Source organism: Panicum virgatum, chromosome 3N, assembly GCF_016808335.1.
Source record: "Panicum virgatum strain AP13 chromosome 3N, P.virgatum_v5, whole genome shotgun sequence".
NCBI lineage: Eukaryota > Viridiplantae > Streptophyta > Magnoliopsida > Poales > Poaceae > Panicum > Panicum virgatum.
The window spans coordinates 16,027,495-16,054,470 of record NC_053147.1 but is presented as its reverse complement, the minus strand read 5'-3'; the positions used below and the strand labels follow the sequence as shown (position 1 = coordinate 16,054,470).

The 26,976-nt window shown below is 46.7% G+C and overlaps 4 protein-coding genes and 1 long non-coding RNA gene across 9 annotated transcripts; 4 read left to right on the top strand and 1 right to left on the bottom strand.

The window, feature by feature from the left end:
• The first annotated feature begins 3,384 nt into the window (after window positions 1-3,384).
• LOC120664639 (splicing factor U2af small subunit B-like) lies at window positions 3,385-6,080 on the top strand. 4 transcript variants are annotated; one of them, XM_039943921.1, is made up of 3 exons: window positions 3,385-3,584; window positions 4,820-5,495; window positions 5,529-6,080. In XM_039943921.1, the coding sequence occupies exons 2-3, from the start codon at window positions 4,847-4,849 to the stop codon at window positions 5,738-5,740; spliced, it is 861 nt and encodes a 286-aa protein (XP_039799855.1). In that variant the 5' UTR covers window positions 3,385-3,584; window positions 4,820-4,846; the 3' UTR covers window positions 5,741-6,080. The 4 variants fall into 4 exon arrangements, with proteins under 4 accessions (XP_039799855.1, XP_039799852.1, XP_039799854.1 ...); XM_039943920.1 differs by adding an exon at window positions 4,135-4,708 and having other exon boundaries at window positions 3,386-3,584; window positions 4,820-6,080; XM_039943918.1 differs by having other exon boundaries at window positions 4,820-6,080.
• A 2,872-nt stretch (window positions 6,081-8,952) lies between these two features.
• LOC120664635 (probable E3 ubiquitin-protein ligase ZFP1) lies at window positions 8,953-15,407 on the top strand. Of its 2 annotated transcripts, XM_039943914.1 has the most exons (7): window positions 8,953-9,170; window positions 12,235-12,790; window positions 12,881-13,120; window positions 13,362-13,645; window positions 14,328-14,426; window positions 14,523-14,687; window positions 14,935-15,407. In XM_039943914.1, the coding sequence occupies exons 2-7, from the start codon at window positions 12,304-12,306 to the stop codon at window positions 15,079-15,081; spliced, it is 1,422 nt and encodes a 473-aa protein (XP_039799848.1). In that variant the 5' UTR covers window positions 8,953-9,170; window positions 12,235-12,303; the 3' UTR covers window positions 15,082-15,407. The 2 variants fall into 2 exon arrangements, with proteins under 2 accessions (XP_039799848.1, XP_039799847.1); XM_039943913.1 differs by having other exon boundaries at window positions 12,235-13,120.
• Window positions 15,408-15,745: 338 nt separating this feature from the next.
• Window positions 15,746-17,406, bottom strand: LOC120664636 (ras-related protein RABA1f-like). The gene is made up of 2 exons (XM_039943916.1): window positions 16,955-17,406; window positions 15,746-16,445 (listed from the first exon to the last, which is right to left on the bottom strand). The coding sequence occupies exons 1-2, from the start codon at window positions 17,170-17,172 to the stop codon at window positions 16,013-16,015; spliced, it is 651 nt and encodes a 216-aa protein (XP_039799850.1). The 5' UTR covers window positions 17,173-17,406; the 3' UTR covers window positions 15,746-16,012.
• Window positions 17,407-18,627: 1,221 nt separating this feature from the next.
• On the top strand, window positions 18,628-19,516 carry LOC120664637 (protein MAIN-LIKE 1-like). The gene is made up of 2 exons (XM_039943917.1): window positions 18,628-18,961; window positions 19,055-19,516. The coding sequence occupies exons 1-2, from the start codon at window positions 18,758-18,760 to the stop codon at window positions 19,478-19,480; spliced, it is 630 nt and encodes a 209-aa protein (XP_039799851.1). The 5' UTR covers window positions 18,628-18,757; the 3' UTR covers window positions 19,481-19,516.
• A 644-nt stretch (window positions 19,517-20,160) lies between these two features.
• On the top strand, window positions 20,161-21,236 carry LOC120664638. The gene is made up of 3 exons (XR_005670973.1): window positions 20,161-20,502; window positions 20,748-20,858; window positions 20,930-21,236. It is a non-coding gene; the product is annotated as an uncharacterized LOC120664638 (long non-coding RNA).
• The last annotated feature ends 5,740 nt before the right edge of the window (window positions 21,237-26,976 follow it).

Below are 26,976 nucleotides of genomic sequence, written 5' to 3'. Positions count from 1 at the left end.
GAACAACACCATGTGCATGTGTGTTAGCATTTCACAATCATTTTCAAAAGATTTTCACTTGATCTCACCACGCCACTCGATCCTAGCAACATCGCAATGTTAGATCGCTCAAGTGGCACTAGATGACCGATATGCAAACAAGTTTGCCCCTCTTGATAGTACGGCCATCTATCCTAAATCCGGTCATGCACTTCTCTACACAATCTTTGACCGGTGAAATGAAATGCCCTACAAGTCATACCTTTGCCTTGCGCATTCCATTTCATCTTCCCAAATGTTGATGTCACACAAGCACCAAACTCCATCAAGCCTTTTGATCATCTTCATGAGTCAACACTTGGCTTGATCTTCCTTGAATGATATGATCCACTCCATATCATTACATGACCTCTTTGGTCCATCGATCTTGACCTTGCTCGCTCTTCACCGTTGCCTTGGTCCATCGGCGCCAAATCTTGCCCAAGCTTCACCCTCGCGGTCCCTCGCTTCAAAGCCTTGACTTGCCCTTCTCCATTGCAACCGGTCCATCAAGCCAAGCCTTGTCTTGATCTTCTCCACTTTGGTCACATAACTCCATGTCATGTCTCATATGCAATGAGCGCCTCGATCACACTATATGAGCATAGCATCAACCTTTAGTCATTTCTCCTCAATGGCACACGTTGCTCATACTAGTGTCTTTGTGTGGACTAATCTCCTGTGTATCTCAACATAAACACTTATTAGTCCACCTAAGTTGTCACTCAATTACCAAAACCAAACAAGGGCCTTTCAACCCCGCACCAGGGTGAATCGTCTCAAGGCGGAAACATGATCAACAAAGTACTGCTACGCAAGTACTTCATCCACCCATAGAGCTCTCACACGATCTTCCAGTGTGACTCACTCCGCAAGGCCCTTGGGGCACCTCTCCTGAAGGAGACCCTTCCACGAATCTAGTCGACCCTTGTATCGACTAGTTTTATCTTCAAATAAATTCAGTCATGTAAACCATTGCTCACGTCCAACGAGCAAGGGGTAGGTCTTAAGAGTCAGAGTCTGTCATTTTACAGTTATTGTAATCTCGACAAATTCAAATAAAGTTGATTCCTCATATATCGACTACTTGGCTCTCCCTCACACAACCAATACCCCATCTCGAAAGTCTTGCTCTGCTTTAGAGCAGCTATCGAGTAGTTTTATGGTTCATACTCGAGTGTTTTTTGGACATTTACGTTTTGGGCAATCCGACGGGGTTCGTACCTAACAGTTCTGTCCTAAAAAACACTCTAGTCCTCCGGTAGGACACCCTACTCGCCTTGCTCGAGTAGGTCTTGGATACTCTTTTGGCACCTTCATCTTGGGCAACCCGACGGGGTTAGTACCTAACAGACTTGCCCTAAGAGTTACTCCAGTCCTTAGTTAAAAGGACACCTTACTCGCCTTGCTCGAGTAAGTTTTGGATATCCCTTCAACATTTACGTCTTGGGCAACCCGACGGGGTTCGTACCTAACAGTTCTATCTTACGGATTACTCCAGTCCTTGGTTATAAGGACACCTTACTCGCCTTGCTCAAGTAAGTTTTGGATATCCCTTCGACATTTACGTCTTGGGCAACCCAACGGGGTTCGTACCTAACAGTTCTGTCTTACGGATTACTCCAGTCCTAGGTTAAAAGGACACCTTACTCGTCTTGCTCGAGTAAGTTCTGTCTTACGGACGCAGTCAAAGATGCAATAATGCAGATTCTCCAAACAGCAACGTCCCACGTGAGCACTGAATAAGAGCCGTACATCCCGGGTTTTATTCATGAAGTTATTTCGGGTGCAATCAGTGTGGCGGATCCAATCGTATCATTTTTCTGGGATTTTACCCGAAAAAGAGGTCTTTTCGGATTCCGGATCTGATGAATCCTACAAATAATTAGAAGAATAAAATCTGATGCCACGTCTTAAATCCTTAATTCTAAATCTACACTCGGGGGCTACTCGCAGCAAAAGGGATTTTGATTTAAGGATCAGGGGCTGCGGGATATAGGCATCAGAGATTTATTTTTCAATTTTTTTGGTAAATAAAGAAGTAAAAAGACTGAAGTGACCCTCAGCCTGATTCTACGATTCAACCTAAGGCTCAGGGGCTACTCTATATGGAGCGCGAGTACTTCGCGCACCATATATGTTCAAGATTTCGGGGCTTGAGCACCTCACAGCCTCGAAGCAAATGGAAGTACTTGAAGCAATACTCGACGTATCTGAAAGAAGGACCCGAAGCAACCAGAAGAACGTTCTGACTACTTGAAGTACTCGAAGACGCCCAGCCAAGTACTCGACGCCTGCAGGACTCGGCTACGAAGAGCTCGGGGGCTTGTCAGACCCGGGGCAGCGGGACTGCTTATAGGCATAGAATGTTCTAGAATAAGGGATAGCTTATGGATGTACTTTACCTCTTTTGTAACTACTCGAATAAACGTAGGACTAACTGCAGTACAAAGAAAACTACCCGATTGTGTTGTAGTAGGATTCCAACTGTACTCGGCTAGGACTTTTCATGTAACCATGTCCCCCGGATATATAAGGGTGGGCAGGAACCCCCTCCGAACAATCATCAATACCTAAAGCAATACAAACCACACAGGACGTAGGGTATTACGCAAACTCGCGGCCCGAACCTGTCTAAATCTTTGTGTTCCTTATACCATCGAGTTCTAGAGCAGTCGATCCCTACCTATAAACCCTACTGCTAAGGGTATCCCTGAACAGTCTTAGCGGTAAACACCGACAGATCTAGGATAATTATTAAGAGGGGCTTTCATAACTTTAGCCTCTCCTCATAGTATATTCATGTCAAAAAATTATAGGTAAAGATTAGAAGAGACTTTATGGATCCAGCGACGGTAGGAGGAGCTAGAGCCCCTCCTGACTCACAGCTGGATCACCCCTGTGAGGGTGTACTAATTTACTGTAATTTGTTCACAGTTACCTTTTCCTGATCGAATCATGCTGTCCACTAATAAAATGGCTAGTTAAACTTGGAGCCAACTATTTACTAAAGCAAAAATTTATCGAAAATCTACAAAGCATTGGGTGCGCGATTCAAACACAACATACATGTTGAAGCGATTCATTCACTGCGCCGCGAGATAGGTGTTCCACATTGAAATGATTCATTACATGCGCCAAGCAGGTCTATTGATGTGTTCTGCATGACTATTTAGCAAAACCTGTCCCAAACCAGCCAAATCTTGTTTCAATGTGTGTTAAAAGGTGTGCTGTAAACTGGTTTAGCGAAAACAGGGGTCGAAATAAACGTTTTCCTACTTTAGGGGGTAATATGGACTTAGGTTATATTTAAGGGTACTAAATTGGATTTTTCCCAATTGAAAAAGGCACATATTTATACACACACCCCCTCGCTTCTCCGTCTGCCCTCAATTCGATCCTCTTCCTCGCGGTCGCGGCTCGCGGCTCCCTCTCCTCCTCAAGACCCCAACCCGTCGCTGAGGCGGGTGCGCCACCGATCGACGCGTCCTCCCTGCTTCCTGGTTCCCACCCGTTCACTGTCCCCGCCGCTCGTCACGGATCCATCAGGGATTTGGATCGATTTGGTAAGGAAACCTAGCTTTGCTTAGATTTAGTTGGCAGGATTTTTTTCTTGCTGCGAGAAGTCGAATCCACATCGTTCTCGATGGGACGAATACTCCAACAGTCCAGCTTATCGCAGATTTGGTTCCTGTGTGTAGATTGACAATTGTTTTTGAGAAGCCCGATCTAGGGTTTTGATTTGTGAACCGACGCAGCCCCGGCACTGTTGCTCTTTGCTGCTGTCTGCTGTGCGGCTGTCGAGTTCTTCATCTTGCTGTTGGGAGCTACCATGGTTAGCATATGCAGCAGTTGTAGACTTGTAGCCCCCCTTTTAGCCGATTGAATCAACCCATAGAATCATACAAGGATTACCTTCGATGTGATTTGCACTCAAGGCTGTTTAGTTGATTGCTGGAATTGTGACACGGGACATGTTTAGGCTGATTGCTGGAATATGAACAAAGCAGTAGTTAATTAAGAATATGAATGGATTTTGCTTTTCTTGGTAGTTTTAACAGTGTTTTGGGTCTTCCTTTTGATCAGAGATTAATAATAATCTAAAATGGTGTGCAGCTTAGGTTAAAATCAAGTAATATTTTGTTGGGCGGAAAATACAAGGCCTACACCAGAAGGAATACCCTTGTGCAGCAGACGAAGAGCTGTCTCTCTGTGTGGTTTTGTTTGGTTTATTTCTTTGCAGTTGCAGGGGGAGAATCTAAACATTATATTGGAGGGACAAATTCGTCTTGTTACTTTTTAGTTTATCTGTTGGGCATTAACCTAGTTGAACGGTGTGCAGATTTATATAGGTTAAAAAGTGATCAGTTTACCAGGAGCAAGAGTTAGCCCTGATGAGTACTGAAGTAGATCACAGTTATTTTGGTCTTTCTATTCACTTTCTCCTGATATTTAACTTTTTGAGTAAGTTTGCAGATTAGGTCTTAAAAAGGGATTGGGATTAGGATTTCTTGGAAGGGCCTGAGCTGTATAATTTTCCAGTCATACAGTGGGCTGCACAGGGTTAATTTACAGGAATATTACTTGTTGGTGATCCTAAAAGAAGCATATGTTGTGAGCCCTGGTTTGTTTTAGCTGCATGTGTACCTTTTTGTCTACTTAGTCTTGCACATTGACGACCTTTATTGAGGTATTCCTTTATCCCCATGGTTTCTAGATAACCAAACCATGAATGTATAGGCACTCTAGTTCATCTTATATTGAAGATGGTTAATGATATGTTTTTTGCTTATGCTTGCAGGCACTCTGTCAGCCGCAGAGTTGAATCATGGCGGAGCACTTGGCTTCCATCTTTGGCACTGAGAAGGATAGGGTCAACTGCCCTTTCTACTTCAAGATTGGGGCTTGCCGTCATGGGGATCGCTGTTCCCGTCTGCACAACAGGCCAACCATATCACCGACTCTTGTGCTTGCTAACATGTATCAGCGTCCTGATATGATAACCCCTGGAGTAGATGCTCAAGGCCAACCTATTGATCCTGAGAAGATGCAGGAGCATTTTGAGGACTTCTATGAGGACATCCATGAGGAGTTGGGCAAGTTCGGTGAGATTGAGAACCTGAATGTCTGCGACAACCTTGCTGACCACATGATAGGGAATGTCTATGTCCAGTTCAGGGAGGAAGAACAGGCAGCTGCAGCATGCAATGCTCTTCAGGGTCGCTTTTACTCTGGCCGCCCAATAATTTTGGAGTATTCTCCTGTGACTGACTTCCGTGAAGCAACCTGCAGGCAGTTTGAGGAGAACAGCTGCAACCGTGGTGGCTACTGTAACTTCATGCATGTGAAACAAATTGGCAGGGATCTCAGGAGGAAGCTTTATGGGCATTCTGCTTCCAGGAGGTACCATGGGAGGAGCAGAAGCAGAAGCCCCCCACCTCAAAGGAGGGGTCATCGTGATCGTGATGACTACCATCGTGACCGTGATGATTACCGTCGTGGCGGCGGCGGTGGCGGCGGCGGACGGGGTAGAGGCAGCAGACATGACAGGTATGATGATGGAGGGGGCAGAGGCGGCAGGCCAGACAGGTATGATGATGGAGGAAGACGCAGGCGGGGTAGCCCACCCCCAAGGCGTGGGAGGAGCCCAGTCAGGGAGAGCAGCGAGGAACGCAGGGCCAAGATTGAGCAGTGGAACCGTGAACGGGAGGCAAAGCAGTGAGGTCTCTGTGACAAGTGTCTTGAGACGAGCATTGTTCACTGAGTTGTTTAGCTCGTCGTTTACCCCTATATTCTAAGTGAACTGGTGTTTGGTGATATTCTGCTTGGCTAAACCTTTTTAAGTGCAGGACTCCTCAGTTTATTTGGTTAATCAGACATGTAAGCTTCATTTATTTTCATCTGTGTTTGCATTGTATCATTTGCTTGCTTGCTGTTGAAGCTAGCATTGGTGTGAGTGTGAGATCATTATTGGTGTTCGTGTTATGTCAGTTGTGACTTTGTCATTCGAACCACATGGTTTTCAGCTCTGTGCTATGTTGTTCCCTGGTGGATTTCCAGTCTTTTCTATTGTCTGAATGGCCAGTGGAGGTTTGCTGGTATTTTGGTCTGTGTAGGTAACTTGCAGCAGCCAGGTGTGATCCAAGTTCGTATGCCCTCTGTTGTCATGGCAGGAGGTTTTCTGGTTGTCTGCCTGCTTCTGCTTCTGCTTCTGCTGTAGTCTTTTTTATTATTATTTTGCGATCTTCATCTGTAGACTGTAGTATATGTAGGAACACGGAACATGCAAGGGATCACCCTGGCGTGGACTGTGCCAATATTTTGCTGCATATCGATGTCTATCCTGTTACTGTGCATAATGCACAGGTTAAGCTAGAGTTGAAAACAGAAACTCGCGGGAGAGACTCGGTCACTCGGTGTAGCGCATTCCGCGACGCGGGCCCTGCATAGCGCATTGTTTTCACGTGCCCGCCTTTGAGCTGGTTCGGCTTGGGCTCGAGGTTGAAGATTCCATCCTGGTAACAGCAGGGGTCTCGCTAATTTACGGTTGACATTTATAGTAAGTTTTTTGTCATTTTCTGAAAAAAAATTAGGAAAAAAATTAAAGAAAAAATTTGGAGCAGCAGAAAAATTTTGAAAGAAAAAATTGGAGAGAGAAAAAAAATTTAGAAGAAAATCAAAGGAAAAAATGAAGAGCAGAAAAAAATTTCAAAAAAAATTGTACAAAAATAAATTCAAAAAAATCAAGAGAAAAAATTACAAAAAGAAAAAATACATAAAAAATAAAAAATCTCAGTTAAAAAATGAAAAAAAACTGTCCTCCTCCTCCCGGCAGGGGAGCGCGCGGCCCAGGGAAGCGGCGGCCGCCGCATCCAAGGAGGCGGATCCGGCGGCGGCGGTGCCGGAGGAGCCCGCGGTGGCGCCGGAGCGCGGATCCAGCGGCGCGCGGGAGGCAGATCTGGCGGCACGCGCGGCGGTGGAGCTCGGATCCGGCAGCGCGCGGCGGCGGGGAGCTCGGATCCGGCGGCGGCGCTCAGTAGGGGAGGGAGCGCGGCTTCAAAGGAGGAAGGGAGAGGCGGCGGCGCGCGGCTGCGGTGGCGGGGAGGCGACGGTCGCTGCGGGGAAATGGGGAAAGGAAGGGAGAACGGGGAAGGGAGAGGCTTGCGAGGACGGCGGGTAGCTCGGATCCGGCGGCGGCGCTCAGTAAGGGAGAGAGCGCGGCTTCAAAGGAGGAAGGGAGAGGCGGCGGCGCGCGGCTGCGTGGCGGGGAGGCGACGGTCGCAGCGGGGAAATGGGGAAGGAAAGGAGAACGGGGAAGGGAGAGGCTTGCGGGGAACGGGAAAGAAAATGAGATCGACCGTAAGTTACTGAGTCTACGTTAACCGTAAACTCAGCATCGCGTACCAGCAGTCCCGCTCGTCCCACACCACTGCTGCCACTGGCTTTCGCCGCCTCAGCCTTCCATTCACACACACCTGGCAGAGTCGCATTGGACTTTGGACAGAGCTAGACGGATACGTAGACAAATGTATTGTTTATATCACTTTGTATTTTTGCATTTTGGTAAGAGAATCTTCAACATTTAAAATATTAAATGTAGACTAATCATAAAACTAATTACAGATCTCGTCTGTAAACTACGAGACGAATTTAATGAGCCTAAGTAATCTACCATTAGAGTGCATTTATTGTAGCAATTTAGTATCTAATCACGTCCTAATTAGGCTCATTAGATTCGTCTCGCGATTTATAGTCCATTTATATTAAGCGATTTATTTTTTAACTATATTTAACACATCATGCAAGTGATTTATAAAAATTTTATATTTTGTGTTTTGGATCCAAAGAGGGCCAAATCGGGAGCACGTGAACGGCGCCGCGCGCTCGGCCGCGTGCTTCACGACCTCCCAGAGCGGGCGGGACGCGGCAAGCAAAACCAGGCGCCCAAGGCCCGCGCTGCGGTTTGGCAGGTCGCCGACTGCGACGACGGACGGTCACCCGTCTGACGAGCCGGCCCTCCCCCGTGCCGCGGGGAGCCGCGCGGCCGGGGGCTTGCATTATCTTGCTCTAAGATCAGGTGTGTGGTGTCATCATCGGCCTGAGCGGCACGCTAAGGCCTGTAAAGTGACCTGACGTACGTAGACGGCGGATGTGTGGATGGCCCGACGCATCGTCCACACGCAATGATTCGGGGACCAATTCGCTCGCATGATCGCATCGTCGTCGTTCGTCGATGGCCATCGAAGTATCCGATCGGCGATCCACAAAACATGGTCCAGTTAACCCCAGGTTCTGACGTGGACACTGTTGGGGACCGAGACCGACTGACGTCTGACGATCCGAGCAGCGTCTCAAATGGCCGAGCTCCGAGCTAACAAAGCGTCTCCGCAGGACCCACTCAGTCTCGTGGCGAACGGGAAGACTGGCCTGCGGCCATATCCAGAGAGGCACACGTCGCGGTCGCGAAATGCCTTTCTACGAGGAAGGATGCGACGCGACGAGCAGCAAGGCGCGAGAGCAAGACTTTGCGGTCACAGAAACGTTAGCTGATTAAGGAGACAGCGAGCGCACGTCGATGATCCAGGTAATCCGAGTATGTGAAAATAAAAATCACGTGTTGATGACGCTAATTGCACAGAGAGAGGAGGTACAGGTATCCTAGGACACATGAATAGAGATGAACAGATAAGCGTAGTCCTAAAAAAAGATAGCCGCAGCGCTGGCCCAGTCCCGATCGAGGGGGGAAGGGAAGCCAGCACGAACCGCCCTATCCGAAGGAGCCGAGAGGAAAACGTGAGCCACTGGTAAAACGAGGCGAGAGAGAGACGACACCAAAAAAGCGCCTCGAATTACCGCACATTTTGTCCAAAAAAAAAAAGTTAAAAAGCAGCCTGCCTACCCCCTCGGTCGATTTCTCTCCCCTTCCGTTCCCGAAAAGCTCCCCGTGCTTATAAATTCGCGGCTCACCCCGTCCCGTCGCCCCCTTCCGATCGATCCCCAGCCCACCTCCACCGGATACCACCGCCACCAACCGATTCCGTCTCACGCCTCCCCGGGCTCCCGAGGCGAGGCGAGGCGAGGCTCTCCGGCCCGCGGATTCCTACAGCTCCCGTGCCGATCGCGACCCGCTCCGCGGCCGCCCCGACCCCGAGGTGAAGCTTCCTGCCTTGAATCCTCCCCGCGAAGCTGATTCCCTATTGTCCCGGTGCTAGGCGGGGTGAGCTTGCTCTGCTCCCGTGTCACTGTGCCCCGCGAGCGATTGGATCCCCGACCGCCGCGATTCGGGCCGCGATTGGGGGTTGGGGGTGTCAGCTGCGCGGGAGGGTTTTTCGTTCGGACGCCTTCGTGCGCGTTCGGTTGGGGCCGCGGGCCGGCATTCCTGCAGCAAACCGCAGTGGTCGCAGGAGGCTACTAGCTTGTGTTCAGCTCGTGCGAGGGGTTTGTTATTTTTTCCGATGGATTTTGTGGTGTAGTTGCATGCTCGCTCAATTGATGCAGCTAGCTCATTCCGTAGTTCAGAGCGTGGACTGTGGAGCTACGAGTCTGCATTGTCGTCGGTGATTAGGCTGTGGACTTGTACGTGTGGTGGATGGTGGAAGTATATGGTTTGAAATTTGTGCCATGAAGTATGGTTTTTCATTTTGGGGACGTATATCGTGGACGTACAAATTGGAACTCTAATAACCTGTCAGCATAGGCTTTCTGGTAGGTGCTCACTGTAGAGAGTTTTGCTTGGTCTTATTTGAATGGAGTCAGGAGATATCTGTGATGGTTTTTGTCATGATCATTGCTGATTAGTGATGAGGTTTGGTTCTAACAATTAGGGAATCATTTGGACTTTCAACAGTTCTACCCCGAACGTTTGGTTTAGTTGGAAGAATTTGGCTCTAGTTCACTCTTCATTTTGGTCCTTAAATTCGGTATTTTCAGTTAGTCACTACTGGGCCTTGGATTTTGTAGTTGCTAGCATTTCGGGTCTAGGTAGTTTGTGGTACAGTTGTGGTGCTTTAGATTGGTGTTGTTTCTTTGGTTGGTTGTGGTGCTCAAATACCTCATACTTGTTTCATGCTTCACAGTAATACAGCATTTTGTTCAAGTTGATGCCATTCATATATTTTTTTATTATCACTTTAAATTTATGAGGCTTGAGGATTGAACAAAGTAACACCAATAGAGTTTCTAATATGGCAATGGACATAGTGTATAAGGGCGTGTTTGGATGGTAGCCAGCGTCTGCCCTGCCAAAGATATTGGCCGGCCAAACTTCGGCGCAGAAATCAGCCGCCCATGATTTGGCCGCGTCGAGGCACGAAAATGAACTGCAGGGAAGGCACGGGTGCCAAAGCATGCCAAATCGTGGCTGCTATCCAAAAGGCGAGGGTGCTCGCAGTCAACGGCCAATATTTGGCCTTGGAAACACGGGCACCAATCCAAACACGGCCTAAATGTGCTAGATTGCTAAAGTCATCATTTGTCAATCCCAGAAGGCTTTGATATTCTCAAGTTACATGTAAATATTGTAATTAAAGCAAGTTGTCACTAAAATGGGTAATTGATCAATTTGTTCCTAACCATGGGATCCGCATTGTTTTCGCATTGTAATATCCATGTGTTGTCATAACTTCTTCTACAGCTTACTTTTCGGCCACTTTGCTGCTTGGGCATATGCCCTAATTACTCCTCCCCTAGTAAAGTAACTTGTCCTCAAGCTTTGCGGTGGTGAACATGGCTGAACCCTAGGTAGTGCTAGAGTGCCAAGGTGATGAGGAGGTTATGATGGACACGCAACACCGCACGAGAGAAACCACCCAAAAAAACAGGGTTGCTCAAACAATACTGTTCCACGCCTTCTCTCATCCACCTCCCTCTTCTTTGGCGAGCCCCTCCATGAAAACAAAACTTTAGCCAACCGATTACATTTTTGTTTTAATCGTGTCATGTTGTTTGTTTGTAGGAGAGATGAGCAAACCAATCTTGTTTGGACATTCGATGACTGAACTTTTATTCTTTAGTTTTTCCATCCTACCACTGCATTGTATTGCAAGCTTGATGCCCTCTATATCAGATGTTACATTTTGCGTTCACCTTTGCTACCAACACATGAATTTATTTTAGCAACTATTTAAGTTCTCATGGACTGTACAGTGTCATCGCTCAATATGTGTTTGAAGCCTGGGGTTTTGTTCAGACCTAGCAATTCTAGTCCAGTATCCAGGATTTTAGTTGTCGTTAACTCGTTATGCATCACGACCTAGCCACAAGGCATCATACCCATGTTTACTAATTAACATCGTTAACAGGACTGTTAGCTGCATTTGAAGTTTAGTAACTGACTGCACGGAAATTTGAAGGAAAAAAGAGTAGTTACTGTTGAACCAGGTGGGACTTTTAGCTGTGTACAGCGGGACTGCATTAGTAATGCTCAGGCACCCTATCTGCACCCCTGGTAGATCCCTTGCTCAATGTAGAATGGACTAAATTAATGCAAGATTTTCATAAGCGGCGTAAACCTTGCTGCTTGTTTTCCGAAGTCTTCTATTCTTGCCTTTTGGTGATATGCAAATACTGATGTTACTGCCTATTTGACAGGAAGTTACATCATTTCTTTTTTAACATAACTATCCACATGGTCACCTGTGAGCAAATAAATGAGCAAGAAGTTACATCATTTCTTTTTTAACATAACTATCCACATGGTCACCTGTGAGCAAATAAATGAGCAACTCAATAATGCATAGATGTACCTTGATATATTATATCACAAGTGTGGTTCCATTGGCTTTACTGATTGCTCATGAATTGCAGCCCCATAAGTGTGGGTTATCAGGTTATGATGCATACTGTTTTATCGAGCTGGTTCGGCCTGTCACTTAAGATGCACAACACCATCTGCACCATTTCAATTTTGTACAAATCATACTAGATAAGATCCGCAACGAACCAAAATCTGATACAAAATAATGTGTATGAGCTAATCTAGTAAGTTGGTACCTTGCGTCGCAATCGCAACACTGTTGTAGATGCTACAGTATCACAATATAGATGTGTTGTGCCGCCTTCGCCGCCAATCAGCCTTGCACCTATGATCTGTTAGTAGAATTTATTGATTTTGCGATTAATGATCTGATGCTTGGGACACACTTCTGTTGCATTTTGCATCTCTACTTATCCAGATTAGATTGAATACTGACCATCTTTGATCAATCTCTTATGCAGGGAGTGGTGATGATAAAGGATAATTACTGATCAAACTTGCTATAATTCTCCTTAAGGAAATTTGACATCATGTCACATAGAAATATGGTCTGGACACATCAGTCGATTAATCCTGGATGGGAACAAGGACATGTCCAAGTTCAATCAGAAAGTTCCTATTATGGAGGCCCTGGAATTGATTCATCCAACCTGGGTGTGCAAGTTGCTGCCGGAGTTCCAGGAAATACTGCTAATGTTGGTATCTGTGATCTGCGGAATCATGAGCTCCAGCATGTTCATAATTCATGCCCACATGTTGGTGTTACATCAAGTTTTGTCTTCCCAACTGCTATGCATAACCCCGGAATGGCAACAACAGCTGTTAACATATATATTCCTCAGACTCAAAGCTTTGGACTGGGCAATGTGCTACCACCATCTTTATATCATCAAGTTCCCACAGGAAATATTGATGAGAGTAGCAGCAGTGTCAATTTTGGTGACACGGGTAGTGGATTCATCAAAAGGAAAAATGCAGTTGTGGCTGGTAACCATCATTTTCTTCATGGATTTGCAGGTTCGAGTTCATCTGCTCATGTGCCTCAGAATCCTGCACGTGGGCCATGGAATGCTTCATTTCAATCAAATTGTTTACCTAACTCTGCAGCTTCAAACCCACCAGAGTTCCACAGTAGCAATGGTTGGCCATTTTTAGAAGGACCTTCTACAGATGTTCCTAGCAGTTTCAGTTCAATGGCTACTCGACCAGAGTTGGTACCCCATGGTAACTACGTGTTTCCAACCTGTCACATGGGCCAGTGCAATACATGGATTCCACAGGCTGCAAATGGTGTTGCTCATGGAGTACCACAGTGGGGATATAGTAATTTATTGGCCAATCCTCCAGGTTAGTAAACCTTCTGAATTGATCTGATGTTTTCCTGAATTATGAATTAAGGGACCATTTCATGATTTGCGGTTTTTCATATTTGACATAGTATATTATTATTTTTATTAGCTTTGCTAGTATGTTTAGCAATAAATTTCTGCTATCATGGACTGACTGGCCATTAAATGGAAATCTTGAGTGTGAGCTTTAGTGATGTACTTGGCAACACTTGATTTTAACAAGCCTTATTGTTCATCAGGAACCACAGACATGCCGAATGGAATTGTTCAGGGGCCTCTACCTCATTTCTCCCAGAATCCTTTGCATAGTATGCAAATGCAAGTACCTCAAATACAAGTATCCCATCAACAGTTCCTTGGTAACAATGTGGTGCATGGTTTAAATCCTTCTGCCGCAGGCCTTCCTTTAGATCCAAGAATGCTGTCTCTCCCATTCAATTCTGAGCACACTTTTGGGCATCCAATGCATCCACCTCTTACAAACCATGTTAACAGTGGGGTTTTAAGAATTCTGCCATATCAGGTAGCTTCATATTCCCAAATTTTTACCCCTTAATTACTTGCATAGTTGCATATATCTACTAATGACATTCTGCATGCTGGAATATTTTTTACAAGTTTACACTTTCCATTTGTATAGTTACATCATTGATCGTGCAGGGGTATCAGTGCTCAATTCCCATTCTCAAAGCACAATTCATTTTATGTCGGTAAAAAATATAGTTTGTGGCAATAAAAATATAATCGATGTCAGAATTTTGCTGCTGATGTTCAGTAGTCATGGAAGTTGTGTGGCTTTTCTTAATTGAAATACTTTAGAATGTTGGTCATCAAGTTTCCGAAATTATTGTTCCCTGACTTTTTTAATTTGGTACGAATACTTAACATGTGGCCGTCATCTTGCGATGTGTAGCTACTAGCAAATTGCATTCATGGTTGCTTGAATAATTTGCATTAAGTATTATCTGACCATCCCTTTCTTTTTTGCAAAGATGTATAATTCACTTTGTTTATTGCCTTGACATGTGAATCTCTAATTCTAGCTACCTGCTGGCCTTAGCTAGAAAAATGTATGCAATACAAAATTACAAATGTTATCAGTGCCTCGATGGTACCTGTCTGCAATGGCTGCATAATTAAGCATGTTCCCTGTGAATGATTCAAATTTCATACAGCTATTTCAATTAATTGATGCATCTGTGCAGAATGCTACCATGCTGGATCGATCAAGGATTCATGAAGCAGGACATGTTATTGATGAACATCGAGAATTGCGTCTGGATGTGGATAACATGACTTATGAAGTATGTCTCTCATTTGGACTTGTGAATTCCTTGTGCGCCTTCTTTTCTGAGAATGTATGTATCTCATCGTATTATTTTCCTTCGCATACTCTGCAGGAGCTTGTAGCATTGGAAGAGCAGATAGGCAATGTCAATACTGGTTTGACAGAAAGTTACATCCAAGAGAACTTGAGGTCAACTTTCTATGTTCCAGGAGCAGCTGGAGTGTGTGATCAGTTTTCTGAGCCCTCTTTGGAGAATGATGCTTGCATAATATGCCAGGTCAACCTCTGGCCATGCTCACTGCTAAATTATAATTTGTTGACTTTGTAGATCATTAACGAGCAATCTGTTACATGACAGATTCCACCGTTGCACATTATGGTAGTAAAAGATAATAACTTGTACCTATGAGTTTTAGAAGTATTAGTTTACTCATAGCAGTGAACCTATCATGTTTGACATTTGCTCAAGGTAACCATATGCATGCTTTCTTGTTGTCAGGGATAATTTGGTCCTTGTTTTGCAGGAAGAGTATGAAGCTGAAGAACTTATAGGAACCCTTGAATGCGGCCACAAGTACCATGCGACGTGCATAAAGCAATGGTTGGTGATGAAGAACCTGTGCCCCATCTGCAAGACAACAGCGTTGTCATCAGATAGTAGGAATGGATGACCATCGTCGATAACATTATTGGTTATTTACAGCGAGCAAAATTAGCTCGGCTTTGTATATAGACACGGTTGCTTGTATTTACTGCCCCTTCACTGTGGACATAAACTGAGGTTTCCGAAAACTGTACAGACATTTTGTAGGATATTCTTTAGGTGTTTAACGGCCCCATGGAGTGTGAAGCTCCCATGATGGCCTTGCTAGATGCTCCCTTCCTTTCCATTGTACATTGTATTTATCTTTTTCTTCTTCGAAAGAGAAGCACAAGAACCTTTAGTTCTGTACATTCTGGAATTGAAAGAAACCAAGCCTTCCTCGCTTGTGGAGCATTTCGCTAAAGGTATAAGATTTAAGTCTGTCAGTAGACGTACGTTCTCCTCCGGTGTTAATTTCTGGTGCCGCACCTGCAGTAATCATGGTGGTTTTTGTCAGTTCCAAGCTTGAACTGCGAAAGTAACGTTAGCAGGTCACACAGCCTGGTAAGTTACCACCAGTTCGTAGATCCCTGCATTTCCTGCTGCTGATGACATACAAGAATAGCCACAATTTCAACGGTAACATTTGCCATGCCAATTTCCATGTAGTAGCATATCAATAGAATCCAATGAGTACCCTTGGAACTGCTAGCTGCTACGGAGTAGGGTGTCAATTTTCACGATGGTAATAGTCTAGCAAAGTAAATAGCATGCTGAAGCGAAAAAGGATGGTATACAGAAGGCCTATATGAAAAAATCTGATAGCCGCACACCTTCATATCCCTAAACTATACCAGCAATCTGAAAGTCCTGAATGAATTAATGTATCAAATGGCAAATGAACACGAGGCACCTGTTAACACAAGAATACAGATTGAGGACCATCACTGCCATAACTTCCTGTGCCCGCTACTGCAAAATGTATTGACCAACCCAAGTACATGTTCTATCCTTCCAAGCTAAGACGAACAACAAGCAGACTTCTTCACCGCCGACACATCATCCTTGCCGCCAACATTGATGGTCTGGCCCTTGGGAGGCGCTGCAGGGTCATCGCCGATGTCAAGAGCCTTCTTGCTTACCACGCGGTAGATCTGTGTGAGCACCTCGGTGAAGGCATCCTCCACATTCATCGCCTCCAGGGCTGACGTCTCCATGAAGAAGGCATTCTCTCTCTCGGCGAAGGCCTTTGCATCCTCCGTCGAGACAGCCCTAAGGTGGCGCAGGTCCGCCTTGTTCCCGACGAGCATGATCACGATGTTGGCGTCCGTGTGGTCCTTGAGCTCCCTCATCCACCTCTCCACGTTCTCAAAGGTGACATGGCGTGTCACGTCATAGACAACTAGTGCCCCTACTGCTCCACGGTAGTATGCACTTGTGATAGCTCGGTACCTACAGAAGCAACGGCAAGTTACTGTGAGTTGATGTGCAGGAAATGTTTGAATGGCAAAAGCCACATTTCTAATGGTACTCCTATACGAAACACAGGAAATGAATGCCACTGTCAATCTAACTGTTCAGCACAGGTATGGTCTATGGTTATGAGATCTATCCTCTATTTGTAGGTCCATAGTTTCATTATCTAAGAAACCACCCCGTATCAGCTCATGCCCCTGCGTAATCTGCATATTCTGGCTGCTACGAATGTGATTGATTGCGAAATGGTACGTGCAGTCACGGTAGATACGAATTAAGTGCAAATTCTTTCCACTTTTGTTTCAAAAGCAGTTCTGCTGCGTCCATGTGTAGCAGAGCAATTAAGGGGTCACCGACCAAGTTAAGCTGCAGAGATCCATACGACGCAGACCAACCAATCGCTAACGAACGGACCAATCGGAGATCAGACAGGAGGAAGGGGATCGACGAGCCTCAGAGAGCTCAGACGGATCTGGGGCGCGTACCTTTCCTGGCCGGCGGTGTCCCAGATCTGGGCCTTGACGACCTTGTCCTCGACGTGGATGCTGCGGGTGGCGAACTCGACCCCGATGGTGGACTTGGACTCGAGGCTGAACTCGTTGCGCGTGAAGCGGGAGAGCAGGTTGGACTTGCCGACGCCGGAGTCCCCGATGAGCACCACCTTGAAGAGGTAGTCGTAGTCGTCCTCCGCCCGGTACGCCATCGCCGCCTGGGACGGACGGTCGGCCCCCGGAATCGCGCGCTGCTCCGCGGCTTCGGCGGCACGGGGGCGGGCTGCCTGCCTGGTCCCTCACTTGGGCCGGCGGCGGCGGCGGGAACGGGTGGTGCAGGAGAGGAGAGGGAGCGGGTGCCGGATGGGAAGGGCGGAGCTGAGCACGCGGACGCGGGTGCGGATGCGAGTTTGGTTTTTTTTTTTCCTGTTTTCTCAGCTCCCACCGCTTTCTTGCTGGGCGTTTTTTTATTTTTATATTTTTTATTTCCGTTTTTTACAAAAAAAAATATATTTTCGATATGAAAATTTACAAAAATATACCCGCCGCCGTTCCGGGACCTGGCCGCCCGGCGGCAGGGGCTAATCTGTAAAAAAACAAATTGCGGACAGGTCCCTGGGAACCGGCCGCCCGGCTGGAGGGCGGCCGGCCCCCACCCTATATAAGGGTGTTGGCTGCCTCTCCCCCCTCATTTGCCTTGCTAAAAAAATCTAGAAAAAAGAAAATAGAGGGAGGGAGAGAGATGAGGGGTGAGGGAGAGGCAAAGCGGCGAAGCCCTGTCGGATTTTCAAGCCGGCAACTTTAGGTAACTAAAGTTTTCCACATTTTATAAATAGATAATGTTGTAATTACTTTTTTGAAACAGTAGATTATCAATCAGTTCAATTATTGTTAGGAGTGATTAATGATACATTTAGGTGCATTTACTTATAGTGATTAGTGTTGATATAGTACATTAAGTGTTAGATTTAGTATTAGAAAATATTAGAAAATTGTTAGAGAAGTATTAGAAAATACAAGATAATATTAGAAAATTGTAGAAAATGTTAGAAAATTGTAGAAAATTATAGAAAATTGTAGAGAATGTTAGAAAATTGTAGAGAATGTTAGAAAATTATAAAAAATTATAGAAACTATTTTGTTGAAACAGTAGATTAGCAATCATTTTAATTATTATTAGGACTGATTAGTGGTACATTTAGGTGTAGTTAATTATAGTGATTAGCGTTGATATAGTACATTAGCAATCTAATTAATTAATCTTAAAAATTGCAAGATAATATTAGAAAATTTCTAAAATGTTACAAAATATTAGAAATTATTATTAATGGTTAGAAAATCTTATAAATTATTTAGGAAATATAAGGAAATATTAGAAATATTTACATGTGTGTGATTGTATTGTATTGTTTTGATCTTACGTGGTAGGTATGGCCGGGGTTACTCCTGCGTTGCTGGACCCAACAATAGACTCGGGTCACCGGTCCTTCCTTGCGAAGGTTCAGCACCAAAAACTAAACGTGCTGCGTCCACGTCCACCTGCAGAGTTGGTTGCTGTAGACCCACGATGGGTCCCCAGGTGATATGTTGTATATTTCTGTTTTTATCCGTTATACATTTCGTTATATAATGTATTAACATTTGAGCACTGTATGATGCAGGCTGAGCGAGGCAGGTCTTCTCACAGTGGCTCGTCTTGCTGAGAGTGCTTTGGTGAAGCTAGACAGGTCTCTACTTTCAGCTCTCGTTGACAGATGGAGACCTGAGACACACACGTTCCACCTCCCTTGTGGGGAGATGGCACCGACCCTGCAGGACGTTGCGATGATGCTTGGTCTTCCTATCACCGGAGACGCTGTCGGGCCCAGCGTGGTACCTTCTACGTGGCTGGAGGATCTTGAGGAACGTTTTGCAGGTGTTGCCACCACGATTGATCCTGAAGATTTCAATGAGCACCCACAGTCGAAAGGCCCTTCTAAGTCATGGCTCCTACAATTTCAGGTATAATTTCGTACAAAACGATGTGTTGATATATTTTATGGCTTTGAAATAACTCATGTGTTTCTTATTCTCAATGTTCGTACTTCATTGCAGCCGGATCTGTTGGCAGCCCATGCTGATGACTACAGCGTGACTAGATCACTCAAGGCATACCTGCTGTGGTTATTTGGGTACATCCTGTTCAACAACTCACACGGGCACTGTGTGGATAGGGTGCTTCTGCCATACGCACAGGAGATCGCCGATGCAGATGAGGATGTCATACCCTTATATAGTTGGGATTCTGCGGCTCTTGCATGCACATATCGTGGACTCTACAAGGCATCACGGCAGAATGATATGAATGCTGTCCTAACGGGGTGCCCAATTCTGCTACAGCTTTGGTCTTACGAGAGGATTGCGATTGGTCGTCCCATGATTGACCAGTCACCGTACACGCCGGATATGTACGGTGACATGGAGGACGACAGACCCACCATGGGGACTCTCTGGTACTCTCGACAGGTATGGACCCGATAAAAATTTATATTCTATGCATACTATGGTCATACATTGTTCCCTCAATACATTTTTTATAGACACATAATTTTTATTTTTGCAGAAAACATGGGCGCATGTACAGACCCGGCGGTCTTATCCTGAGTTTGTTGCCGAATTTGATCGATTGACCCCAGAAGACATTGTGTGGGAGCCATACAGTCCTTCGGTTATAGCCGCACGTGCACCGCTGGGGATATCTTCGGTGTGCACACAGGACCAGGTCCTATGGATGACTACTGCAGCTTTGGTGTACGACGTTGCAGTTGAGGCCCACTGCCCGGATAGAGTCATGAGGCAGTTCGGTCGACGCCAGTCTTTCCCTGTGTCTTCAGCGTTGGATCGTGTTCAGCGCCATGATCATAGGTAACAAAAATGTATGAGCACCCATGTACTAATAACGTGAAACTAATTTCTATTTAACGTGCAGTTTATCAAGGGCTAGGCATCCTTTCTCGACAATGTGGGTCACTAGATTACAACCATGGGTGGCTGCGTGGGATGATGCAGACGAGCAGTTGGCTGAGGATACTGGTCCACACACTGAGCCTTCGTTTCGGGCGTACCTGACCTGGTACGACCCGAAGACTCGTTGCCGTTTGACGTATGTTGACATGCATCCACAGCCGCATGTTGCGACTTCGCAGGATCGGTATGCACGACACAGGGATGAGGCATTAGCTGGGGCGGTGAGTAAATGTTGACGGCATTTTCGATCTTTTAATATTTGTATACTAAGTTTTTTTTGTTGCAGTTCGAGGCATGCAGGCTGCTTGAATTGGATTGCTCACTGAATGTAATGAGGTTTCATGGCGGGTCTACGATGAGCGTGCCGGCACAACTCGAGGCCTGGACCACTCAACGTGATAGAGCCCGAGGTATGCTTCAGGCCTTTGGTACGCGGACGGAGTACGAGGATTCCTACGGATCGTCGCAAGCGTCGACGTCGGTTCCTTGTGGTCCCGCATGGCAGCAGCCTCCCTTATACCATCGACAGGTAGAAGGTATGGTGTGATATTTACCGATCCGTATGTTTATATGCATTATTTAAATACGACTCCACACAGGGTACGGGTACCCCGGTTCTCAGCCCTATGGAGGGCCAGGTGCCTCGCAAGGGGCTCCATTTCATGGGACCCAGTTTACCTCTATGCCACATGCTAGAGGGACTTTAGGTAAATATGTGGTGCATAATTTTATTTGCTTATATTTTATGGTCGAAGGCTCATACGTTATTATTTATACTCAGGATCACAACAGTTCACCGGAGCGGGGCCGTCTTCGTATCACCCTATGCCGTCACCAGGAGGATATGAAGGACCTTCTTCCTATCCACCACCACCACCTCCTCCAACACAGGGTACGTACAATAATTTGTACGGATTTGCATTCACCTTTTGAATGTTACTTAATTTTTTTTGTGATCTGTAGGGTGGTCTGAAGACAACACCGCGGCCTCCTTGGACGAGTTTACACGGTTGTTTGCTACGCCTGCCCAGGACGATGATCCCAGCTTGCATACACCTCTGGCTCAGTTACGCCTTCCTGCCAGAAACGTGGGGCCACCGGAACGTCATAGCTACCCTACAGATCACGTACACGCACAACGTAAGAGAGGTCGGAATGGTAGGGGTCGTTAGTTGTTTCCACTTGTTTCTCCAGCGGCATTATGGACTGTTTCGACTGTTCGGATTATGATTGTTTATGATTGTGGTAGTTTACTTGTCATTTGTTTCTACAGATATTATTGATGTCAACTTGTTATGTTTTTGTGGGTTCCATAATGCTCGTGAAATAAGGGAATCTCTTGCGAATTTTTTTCGTGATTTAATGAAGGACAAGTTAGTTGCGGGAGGAGTTAGCGGCCGAGATCCCGCCGATGATGATGACGACTACCGCATACAGAGTAAACTTCGTGCCACGCTCGTATAGCTCAAAATAGGGACCATAGTGTATCTATCTGCGAGTACGAGATCACAGGTTGCCACTGCTCAGCACGACGATCACGGGTTTCGCATATGTCGCATTGTTTGCCCAGACAAACGTGACAAAAGACGACAGCCCAATAGTAGTGCCCTTTCACCATTTCAAAATGATGTGACAACACGGCAACCACCCCAGCTCACATTCAAAGCAGTCTCTCGGGCGAGGACGACGGAACTGTCATTTTACAGCGAAGGTCTGTGGCGTGTAGTGGGGAAGGCGGCATCTAGGCACGATCGACCGAGCGGCAGTGATGCAGTGCTGTGAGTCTGCATGCACTTAGATGCTCTGCATGCACAGAGATGCATCGAGTAGTCAGTTCGATAATTGAATCTAGCCTTTTCAGTGTTCGGTCAGTTAGCCTCTTCACTGTGTTGTCATGTAGGCTTTTCAGGTCCATTTACACTCCACACTCCGGGTATCAGACCTTTGTGCGCCTATAAATATTCCGAAGTTTGTGAACTCCCAGCAACACTCAAACACCGAAGCTCATTGTATACCCAATGTCTGGAGGTGGGTCTAGCGGGAAGAATTACTACGGTTTTGGGAAAGGAAAAGGGGAAGAAAAGGAGACCCCATAATATGGGAGGGGCCTCTTGGACCTAATTCCTTTCCGGAACCAGTGTTTGAGTTTCCGCCACAGCACAAGAGTGATTTTACCAATGAAACTCCTCTACGACAATACGATAACCGTAGAGAACCGTGACCAAAATACAGACATAGTGAGGACTGCTTAGTGTAGATGTGCACCGACGGGATGGATGGCAGTCGGCGTTTCTTCAAATGCCCACACGCATGGGTAATACTCGGTTGTTTTATTTCTTTATCTTCGTTGAGATACCTTACATAAAATTTATTTTGCAGTCTTCAGATGCTCCAGAAAACTGTGGTTTTACCAGATGGGTCGATCCTGCACCAATTGATTCAGTTCAGGAGTTCATCGAGTACCTCCAGATAAAGATCTTTGATATGGAATGCAAGGTAAACCATTACGAGGAATTGAGCGAGGGTAACAAAGACGACGAAGATGATGATACCAGCAATGCTGCCGCTTCACAGGATGAACCATGCACTATTCCTTACTGCAACTGCCCTTGTCACAAGAAGAAGGGACATGCCCCTCCGGCACCACCGCCTGCATCACCTGCAATGGGTGGATACTGCGGAGAAGGATCAACGCAGTTTGCTACGTGGGGGTACGGCTACTAGGACTACCTATTGCTAGTCACATGCTGCATCATTGTGTTTGTTGTGTTTTTCTAAATTACCTAAGGCATGTTAGCTTAGTTCAGAATCTGTTTACCGTAGTTGCAACGGGTTCTACCATGCCACTGCAATGTGTGTTTCATTAACGTTGTATTATGATCTAATTTCTATGGTTTATATTGTGTAATGCAGTTTTTAGTTCTTAATTCTTACCGTTATATTTGATGTGTGGTTCACAGTATTCTAGTCTCCTGAAAATGTCCGAAAATATTAAAGGCAAGTTCGAAGATTCACTAGATTGCTTGTGCGTGCGTGGCACCTCGGCGCCGTGATCTGTGGCGCCAAGACGTGTTATCTCGGCGCCACATATTACAGCGCCCACCCCCAGGGTCTATTTCTGCAAAAAGTTAGAAAAATGGCACATATGTGAAATTATTTCGCAAAAAAGGCTAAATTGCAAAAAAAAATGCCGGCCGCCCCGCTGCTGGGCGGCTAGTTCCCAGGGACCTGTCCGCAATTTGTTTTCCTCTTTTTTTTTCAGATTAGCCCCTACCGCCCGGCAGCCGGGCGGCCAGGTCCCGGCCGCCCGGCAGTGGGGCGGCCGGGGTATATTTCTATAAATTTCCATATCGAAAATATATTTTTTATAAAAAACGGAAATAAAAATAAAAAAAATAAAAAATGACTTTCTTGTTGGGTCTCCCTTTGGCTCCGTGCCGGGTGGTCGGTGCCGCGCGGTCGGTTGGGCTAGTCGGGCGCACGCCCAGCGGGGGGCGTGCCAGGGAGATCGATCGATCGAGGTGACGAGGACCCGGGGAAAAGGGCCCGAAAACGAGCGAAACGGCCGTGTTTCGGCTCGTTTTGGGGTGTTTTGGGGCCGGTGGGTGGTGGCAGATTGTGCCTCGTTTTCTCGGCGGATCGCGGTGGCTGTGGGCCGAGCGTGCTTGGATCCAGCAGTGCCACGGAGGCACGGACCAGGATGGTGATAGATCAAACGGTCCCGCGCAGCTCATGCTCATTACGCTTTCGGTTTTTTTTTGAAAAAAAAACTCATTAAGCATCAGGTTCTGGTCCTGTGTCCTTAAAAAAAAAGGTTCTGATCCTGTGGCTGGCGCACGTAAAGTGAAACTCGACATGCGGCGTCGCTACCTGACAAATCAAGGTTTCCGCGCGCACGCAGAGGGATCGCTGGACGTGACCTGGACACACGCGAGCTTATATATATATATATATATATATATATATATATATATATATATATATATATATATATATATATATATTACTACACTTGATGTGCTGTTATTAGCTCTGTACTGCATGGGGGAGAATATACGTATGTATGTGGCGTGTGTGCCTCTCCTCTTTTCTTCCTCGCGGTATGGCGCTCTGCATCCGTACGATAGGGTTTCATATAAGATACTATTGCATGTCATGTCACGGTCTGAGCGAGATGGCTCGGGGCTGAGCTGGACCCGTCTGTGCTTTGTCTCGTGCTAATGATGAGGCAGCTCCCAGCTGAAAACTTATGTGGCCATGTTCCCCGGGAGTATTTGCTTGGGAACCATGCGGTGGTTAGCAGCAGCTGCTTCTCTCTTGAGGGCTAGGAGTACTCTGCAAGAGTACAAGTCCATGCTTCGGTTCACTTCTACCACACAATTTTGAATTTTCACTTGATGAGTAGTCGTGTTCTTAGGCCCCGTTTGGCACGGCTCACGACGGCTCCGGCTTCACTGCACAAACACTGTAGCTCTACTGTTCACCGAAGCACCTCCGCGCTCCTCTCTCGCTGACATGCGTGCTGTTCACTGAAGCCGCCTAAGCAAGGTTTGGTGGCTCACCCGGCTCCGCGCTACAGTAGCGCTACAGTGCTGAAGCCGGAGCCGGCGTGAGCCGTGCCAAACAGGCCTTACTTCTTAGTCCTTTGCTTACCTCTCGTTGATAATGACAACTGACACATGATCTAGGCTAGGTATTTTCTTTTGAACCATCAAAAGTTAGCACTGCCTCAACTTGACAAATGACAAAGGCCCCGTTTAGTTCCCAAAAATTTTCACACGTTACAATAACTTCGAACATTTGACCACTAATTAGGAGTACTAAATGTGGATAACTGACAAAACCCATTCCATAACCCTGGTGAAATCGCGAGACGAATCTAATGAACATAATTATGCAATGATTAGATAATGTCGTGGTACAGTAAACAATCTCTAATGACCGATTAATTGAGCTTAATAGATTCGTCTCACGATTTCCCGCCCATTTGTGTAATTAGTTTTATAATCGATCTATGTTTAATACTTGTAATTAATGTTGGAAAAGGTGCTAAAAAATTTTGCCCAAAAAATTTGGTAGACCTAAGTATTCAGTTTACTACTACAATCCATTATTCGGTCATCAGCCATGCATGCTCCCCAAATGTGCAGCACCCATAGGGGTGTTTTGAAATAGGGACTTAAAAAAAGTCCCAGGGACTTTTTAGTATTTAGAAGTATTAAATAAATATTAATTATAAAACTAACTGCAGAATCCTGGGGCTAAACTGCAAGACGAATCTAATGAGGTATCTTAATCTATGATTAACAAATGGTTACTGTAGCACCACTACAGCAAATTATGAATTAATTAGGCTCATTAGATTCGTCTCGCGAAAAAGCACTCAGCTGTCAAAAAACATTTATAAACAGATTTTATTTAATACTATAAAATAGTAAGATTTTTTTTAATGTGATAGGGACTTCTGAAAAAAGTTGGGATCAACAGGCCTTACTTTGCGCTCGCTGCCTCACCAGCCCTCCATAAATAGTGTCTCCTTTGACACGGCAACAGCAGCAAGAAAGATTCCCGAAGCGGAGGCCTTTGAAGCCTTGATGGGCAGGCTGGCCCGCGCTGGTCATTCGTTCCGACGTCTCCGGCCAGCCGGCCGGTCTAATCCCCATGCATGCAAGCAAGTAGTAGCAATGCCATGGCTGGTTGTGCTGTGGTCCTGGCCTGGTCTGGTTCCCCAAAAGCCAGGAGAAGCTCTCCCGATTCGTGCTTCGCCGGCAGGGGGCAGCCAGGCGATGGCATGGTAGTCTGCAGAGACCGTGTGACGGTCGTTACTGTTCCCGTGATTAGTTAAGTCAATTCTAATGAACGTGTTATAGAAATGTTATGAATATTAAATATTATACCACATCACCAATTTACTAATATAGTAGAGTTATTTGTAAGAAAAACGGAGTAGAAGTGTAGAGATGAGTATCATCACCGGAATATTTTCCGAGAACCGTTACCAAGTTCTCAATCTCGTACGATGAGAATCCCAAAACTGGCTTGAAACGACGCTGACAGCGAGTGGATTGACCGACCGTGATGTGGATCACACGCCACACGGTGAAGAATCGAGCTAGGCAGAGCGCGTCAGGTGTTCGTCTGGGTTCGCGGACCATGGCAGGAGCAGGAGCAAGACCGCACGAGCGATGGGATCGGTGGCGTCGTCCACCGCGCAATTCCAGCTGCTTGCGCCGTCCGTACGCTCCTCTCGCGTCCCCACCCTCTCTGCACCCCCATTACTGCGCTCGTTGGGATGGCATCCTCCACGCATCGGTCGGTCAGGCTGCCATGTTTCCGTGAGGCGTCAGAGGTCAGACTCAGAGCACCACGGGGTCGGGCGACACGCACGAGCGCTCACCAATCGATCGACCACGACTCTCCACGAGGCTTCGACGATCTTGATGGCTGCCTTCTGTCCGCTGCGACCGCAGGCAGGCAGCGCCATGCACCGCGAGACGCTAGCTAGACGACCGCCGCGCTCTCCAGCAGTCTACATGCCCGTCCGTGCGCCGCGCCAACGTAATGCGAATCATCACTCGTCACGCGATTTCGCCCGTGCGCGGCCGGCGGAGACACGGGACCCCGGGCACCTGCCGCGCGCGCGCGCGCCTTCGCCGGGCGCCACCATGCGCGCGCGTACGTGTGGCGAGCTCGGCTCACCTCACCTGCCCGCTGCGCGCCCGGAACCATGGATGGATGGGCCGTTCCATTTTTATTAGGCGCAGCACGCACGCGCCCATCACCACTGCCGAGTCAATCCACTATCGACGACGCGCACGTACGCCCGTGCCGCCCGCCGGGGCGTCGGTGCGAGAGCCGCCGCGCGCTGCCCGGCCGCTGGCCGGCCGGCCATTTTCCAATCGAGGGCCGGTCTCCCTTTGCCCGCTTCCGGGTCGTCTTCCTCCTCCTCCTCCTCCTACCCTCGTCTTAACTCCGCACGAGCGAAAACGACACGCATCCATGCGCGCGAA

What these genes read in the sequence shown, in the direction of transcription:
- LOC120664639 (XM_039943918.1), top strand. Translation starts at nt 4,847, where the DNA reads ATGGCGGAGCACTTGGCTTCCATCTTTGGCACTGAGAAGGATAGGGTC.
- LOC120664635 (XM_039943913.1), top strand. Translation starts at nt 12,304, where the DNA reads ATGTCACATAGAAATATGGTCTGGACACATCAGTCGATTAATCCTGGA. An exon ending in TAAGAATTCTGCCATATCAG is followed by an intron (nt 13,646 to 14,327) that starts GTAGCTTCATAT and finishes GCATCTGTGCAG; the next exon opens with AATGCTACCATGCTGGATCG. An exon ending in TGGATAACATGACTTATGAA is followed by an intron (nt 14,427 to 14,522) that starts GTATGTCTCTCA and finishes CATACTCTGCAG; the next exon opens with GAGCTTGTAGCATTGGAAGA.
- LOC120664636 (XM_039943916.1), bottom strand. Translation starts at nt 17,172, where the DNA reads ATGGCGTACCGGGCGGAGGACGACTACGACTACCTCTTCAAGGTGGTG. An exon ending in GACACCGCCGGCCAGGAAAG is followed by an intron (nt 16,446 to 16,954) that starts GTACGCGCCCCA and finishes TTGCTTCTGTAG; the next exon opens with GTACCGAGCTATCACAAGTG.
- LOC120664637 (XM_039943917.1), top strand. Translation starts at nt 18,758, where the DNA reads ATGGCACCGACCCTGCAGGACGTTGCGATGATGCTTGGTCTTCCTATC. An exon ending in CATGGCTCCTACAATTTCAG is followed by an intron (nt 18,962 to 19,054) that starts GTATAATTTCGT and finishes ACTTCATTGCAG; the next exon opens with CCGGATCTGTTGGCAGCCCA.